General features: G+C 44.3%; 1 protein-coding gene across 2 annotated transcripts in view; it reads right to left on the minus strand.

Annotated features, from left to right (window-relative positions):
- TUBGCP5 (tubulin gamma complex associated protein 5) overlaps positions 1-2,381 on the minus strand; it is a 71,955-nt gene extending 69,574 nt beyond the window's left edge. The window contains exon 1 of one of the 2 annotated variants that reach the window (XM_045058970.1): positions 2,174-2,381. In XM_045058970.1, the coding sequence (XP_044914905.1) occupies positions 2,174-2,319 (146 nt within the window). In that variant the 5' untranslated portion in view covers positions 2,320-2,381. The remainder of the gene's footprint in view (positions 1-2,173) is intronic. The other variant, XM_045058971.1, reaches the window with a different exon arrangement.
- Between the last annotated feature and the right edge of the window lie 3,727 nt (positions 2,382-6,108).

Raw genomic sequence — 6,108 nt, forward strand, 5'->3', positions numbered from 1 at the left:
TAATGTTTAAAAAAATTTTTTTAATGTTTGTTTATTCTTGAGAGAGAGAGAGAGAGAGAGATAGCACAAGAGGGGGAGGGGCGGGGAGTGGGGGGAGAGACAGAATTTGAAGCAGGGTCCAGGCCCTGAGCTGTTAGCACAGAGCCTGACACGGGGCTTGAACTCACAAACTGCAAGATCATGGCCTGAGCCAAAGTCGGATGCTTAACCAACTCAGCCAACCAGGTGCCAGTGAGATGAAATACAAAAAAACCCAAGCCTACTGAAATATGATTGTGAAGTACCTTTTAAAGTTTGTGATATAATAAGAGACATTTATTAAAGCATTAAATAACGAGATCTAGCAATGGATCCACAATTATCAGTAAAGCAACAGCAAAAAATATTTGAAAATATCTGCCAAAACTTTATGATGTGAACTATGTGATTTCTACCTGTGACACAGTCCTAGGTAAATTATTATTGCTTGTTGCTTTTATTTGTAATTTGAGGAAATGCCAGTTTTTAGTTAGAGGTTAGTGTAATTTTTTCTTGTCCAAGTTCTTAACACCTGAATTCTACAGGCTCTCAGATTAAAAATTCCAATTCTATATCATATGTAGACCTGTCTTCCTTTAGGATAGAGGCTATATTTCACTCATCTCTGAATTTCTAGAGTCTAGAACATGGCCACAATTTAAAAAAGAAAAAAAAAAAAAAAGCAAACATGGGACACCTGGGTGGCTCAGTCAGTCAAGTATCTGACTTCCATCTCACGGTTCATGAGTTTGAGCCCTGCATGGGGCTCTCTGCTGTCAGTCCAGAGGCCACTTCAGATCCTCTGTTACCCAACCCCCCCATCCCCTCGCTGCCCCTCCCCCACTCATTCTTTTTCTTTCTCAAAAATAAACAAACTTTTAAAAAAGCAAACATGTATTGTTCATTTTTCTCATGGATTAAAGCATCATATAGCTCATTCAACTCACTTTCTAATTTTTAGTATCAAAGACAACAATCTGTATTTAAAAGAAATAATTTACACCACTAAAAATATATATCTAATTCTATTCCAGTAAATGGCTGAATAGAGAACATCCCTTTATCACTTAGTTTCTCAATGAGAGACAGTAACTTCTAATGTCTCTCTGAAGTCTAAAATGATGTCCAGCTACCTACTGCCTTTGACATATTAACTAATAGAGAAATTATTTGGGGTACAGCACTTAAATTTCTGTCTTATATGACCTATTCAGACATTGTTATATTTATAGGTTACACTTAAGAACTGAACTCATTATTTCAGAAACTTGGCAGGCTTTTAGACTCATTGTCTGTTCTCATTATAAACCAAGTAGGCACTGGATGTATGATTAAGGTTGATGATCAAGAATACAGAAACCGAAAAACCATTTCTATTGAAATTAAATAGGCAAATATTAACATGGATGGACATTCTTTTAGTAATAATTCTATTATAGGTAATGATCATAACAGTACTGTCTAATTTACATCTTCCATAAATAAAAATAGGAGCTCTGACTTCATAAATCTCAAGAAATTACATGAGACACTGTATTAGAAATTGTATTATATGGTGGCTTAGTGTACTATGTGCCAGGAACTATTCCAAGTGTTGGGATAAGAAATGAACAAAACAAACCATTATCCCTACCCTCATGGAACTTACATTTTAGCTGGAAGGAGGGGTGGAGGAGATAAACAGTAAACAACATACAAGTTATCCAGTGTATTATGCTGTGCGTTTCGAAAAGAGAAAAAAAACACAAGACCAAGGTAAGAGAGATCTGGAGAGGCTCAATAAGGGGTAGGGAGTAAGAATACAGTGTTAAGTAGGGTTTGACCATTATTTTGCTCTAAAACTTCATTTACCTACTCATTCAAAAAATGTTTGCTGCGCAGTGCACCGCGCTAAGCGCAGTGAGTGGAAGAAGGAACATGAGAGACACAAACCCCTTCCCCAAAAGTGCGCTTCTAAGGGTAAGGCCGACCCATAACAACCCAAAACCCACTGTTTCATTATGCGTTTGTCACACGCGACAGGGATCCAAAGGACACTAGAGCACCAAGCTGCTGGAGAGGCAGCGCGCAAGACGGTCGGAAACCCGGCCGCGCGCCCGGATACCCCTTGACCCATTCCTGTTCCCAGCCTCGGCCCCGGAGCCGCACCCCACACCTGAAGTTGGACCAGGCAAAGTGCAGGGCGAGCTGGAAGTTGGGGTCCGCCTCATCCTGAAGGCCAGCCACATGGCGAATGAGCTCGCGAACGTCGCGCTCCTGCTGTGGGTCCAGTTGGCTCCAAGACGGCGCGGGCCGGAACATACTGCTCTAACTTCCACAACGACGCCCTTCCGTGAGGTTGTTCCTGCTCTCGCGAGAGTTCACGCTCCCACCGCTTTGCTCCTCGGAGAGGTTCCGGCCGCTGTCGCGAGAGTTCGAATTCTAGCTCCTGCCCGGTTGTGTCCGTGCTGATTCTTGTAGGACGCTCTTCCGTGCGTTTTCCAGTTTCACCTTGAGTACATTTAGGAGCGTCCTCAAAGAAATAGCCGTTACTGTTAGTCAGATTAATAATAATCTCTGGCTAACCTTGGTTGGTGGTTTAATTTACGATGTTTGGAGAACAGCCATTAGTTCTCATTCGCACCTACCTTTTCAGGTACCGTGACCAGTTAATTGTCCATTCTTATCCAAGCTTCAGTTTCTCCTTCTAAAGGTGATCTCTAATGATCTCTCAGTTTCCCTCTGTCTACACAGGACACACTACGTGGTCCTCACTACAGCAAGTGTCAGCAAAGTGGCTTGTCTGGCAGAGGCAGACAGGCTGAGCGCTGCTCCTTCTGCTCTCACTGGCTTGTGATTGGGAGCTGCCAAAGGACTTTATAATTCCTGATGATTAAAGATGGAGTATGTCTTTGTTGTTCAGTACTTAAAATTCAGTAATTAAATTACTGAAATACAGTTCACTAATTAAATTACTAAAATGCAGTTCAGTAGTTAAAACTGTACCTGTGAACTGTTTCTGTTCATTAAAAAAAAAAAAGTTTTTATTTATTTTTGAGGGGGGAGGAGGGGCAGAGAGAGAGGGAGTCAGAATCTGACACAGAGCCTGATGTGTCGCTGGAACCCAGGAACTGTGAGATCATGACCTGAGCCAGAGTCCGAAGCTCAACTGACCCACCCAGGTGCCCCTGAACTGTTTCTGTTCAATATTGCATCTAACTATTCCAAAACCTGTTACGTGGACTTCTTTATGTTTTCTTTTAGGGATCTGGTAGGGTTTCATGTGATTTATTACATTGTTTTACTGTAGTAATAGATAGTTGATATACCACTGTCAGTCCATTTGGGCTGTTGTTACAAAATACTATAGACTGGGTAGCTTATAAAAAACAGAATTTATTTCTCACAATTCTGGAGGCTGAAATTCAAAATGAGGGTGCCAGCATGGGGTTGGGTGAAGGTGTCCTCACATGGTGAAAGGGGCAAGGGAGTTCATTAGGGTCTCTTTTATAAGGGCACTAATCCCATTCATAACGGCTTTGTCCTTACGACCTGATTACCTCTCAAAGGCCCAACTTCCTAATACCATCATCACTGGATAGATTAATAGATTTAATGGATTAGTAGATTTCAACTTAATAGATTTCAACATATAAATTTTGGGCAGACCATTCAGACACCATAGCAACTACCTAAAACATAGACTGCACATGATTACACAAATCTTACAAGAAGGAGAAAATCATAGTATTAGATGGTTCTATGAAAGGGAATTTTTACTCTATTCTTGAGCAGTCTTTTCTACTCCAGTTTCACCTGTCGTCTGTACATTTATCACTCTCAAATCTGTGTAAGTAGTTCACGTTTTTCTCAGGACCCCAAACCTATAATCTAATTGCTTTCTGTACATCTCTAAAAATCAAAGTATACGCATATGCTTACATGTGTCTCTATTTCTTTGTCCAGCCAGTTGGTCTTGACCTTTGGAGGGAGGCTTAGAAAACTTTCCACAGGTCACTCCCAGTGACTTGGACTTCTTAAAGATTGAGCCACTCTTCCTGGGCTTCTCTGGTTGGCCTGGGTTAGCGTCTCTTTTCTGAAAGGGGAGTTGAAATAATTTTCCCAAGGTGCCTTAGATGACTGAGTCCCATTCAAAACACCATAAGCCTCCAGACATCTTCTGTAGACCTCTAAGTCTGGCCCTAGCTGGTCACCCCTTTGGCAATGGACATGGAAACAGTTTTTGGGAAGTACATATGAAAGATAGGACAGCAAACAGGCCAGGAATACTGCCATCTGTCCCTTGCTGACCTGGATCAGTGCTGCCCTCCAGTATGGTGCTTAGATAAATTTTCTGGAAGTGCATGCAAAGACTGGGCTCCATGCATGACTACAGCCTGGCCAAAGGCACCATCCTTATCCCACTTGTCCATCTTGTCCCATGACCCCCTCCCGCCACTTGGAGGGACTTAGAAATATTTAAGGATTATCTCTGTCAAATGTTCCACACATGGGACTATGCCAATCCGGGGATGCCTATTGCAGACCTGCATGCCCACCCAATTCTGTAGTGGCTTCTGGAGGGAACTTACAAAAATTTGGAGGAGTTGCAATGCCCTTATCTTCATCCATGGCCAACCTGAGGCAATGCTCACCTCTGGAGGAGAAACTGGAAATGTTCTTGGGAGATACAGTCAATGACCAGGACTCATGTGGGACTTGTGGCCAGCCCAGAGTGCACTCCCCAGACCTGTCTATACTAAGTGGACTGGTCCTGGTCTGTGAAGGGGAAATTAGAAACTTTTTAGGTGGGGTTCCTAATACCATGACCCATCAGAGCTCCTTCTTGAGGACTTGCTGGCCTTCTCAAGCCTTTTCATGCTAGAGACTTAGAAATGTTTTGGGGGTGCCTCCAAAGGTCCCAGGAAAGGCCACAGCCAGACCCATGGTGCCCTTCTATACCAGGACTTCTCTGGTGGTTTCCCCTTTGGAGGGAGGCATAAACATTTTCAGAATGTGCATTCAGTTTCTAGTTTCCCAAGTGGGATCATACTAGAACTGGGGTGACCTGTTGTGCCTTCCTGTTGACCTGAGCTGATACTTGATTCCTAAGTAAAGAGGTGCCTCCCCAAAATGTTTCTCAACCCACCTCCAGTGGCTGAGATAGAAACATCCTGCCACAGAGGCCTGTGAGGGCACTAAGGATCAGGCCCTGGTCTTGTGTGGATCTGGTCATTGGATGGCCTCTGGATATGCCCTCTGGAGAATGTGGGTACTGGTGGCCAGTAAGGGCTGCCCAGGGAGGGTGCTTCATGAGGTCTAGGTTTTGATGTGCCCCCAGAAACTTTTTCTATGTTCCTCTCTGGAGGTGGACATCAGCCTGTGACTGACATGGGGAACTCAGCAGGGCACCTTGGTCTTGGCCATGGTTGTCAGATGCCTCTGGCAAACGGGGATTGGTCCAAGCTGGCCAGAGAGGTCTTAGGTGGGTGTCTATAACCCAGCTGTGGCCCTGCATGGGACCCAGTCACATAAGGCACTCCCCAAACATTCCCAAGGCCCACTCCAATGATGGGGGCCAGTAAGAACCAAAAAGGGGTTGCCCACGCCTGGTGGTTTCCTATGTGGGCCTGCTTGTCTCAGCCCTCTGAATATTTTCATATCCCTCACCAGAGAAAGGAACACTGCAGGCAGGTCAGCTACTCTGAGATTGCACTCCACGCTCATTGAGGTCTTGTGTAGGGCCAGTTATTGAAAACACCACCCAACAAATTTCCTAAGCTCTCTGTGGTGACAAGCACAGCTTGGGTGTCTAGGAAGCTCTGTGGAGGTATCCTGACCATGGTTAAGTGTGGGCCCTCATCACTTGATGTGCCTGTGGAAAACGTTTCTAAGTCCTGTCTATGGCACTGGGTCTATGGCATGGGATGGTGCTGGGGCCCAAACATAGTCCTATGAGAGGCCTGGCTACCAGATAGGCCTCTTGAAATTTTTTCTTAGTCCCACTTGAAGGCAGTGAAAAGCTTGGGATGGAAAGGGAGGCCCAGTGATAACATGGTTTTGGCCACAGTCCTGGGTGTGGTTAGGTGGTCAGATGTGCCTTTTAAATAT

Source organism: Felis catus, chromosome B3 (assembly GCF_018350175.1).
Source record: "Felis catus isolate Fca126 chromosome B3, F.catus_Fca126_mat1.0, whole genome shotgun sequence".
NCBI classification, from domain to species: domain Eukaryota; kingdom Metazoa; phylum Chordata; class Mammalia; order Carnivora; family Felidae; genus Felis; species Felis catus.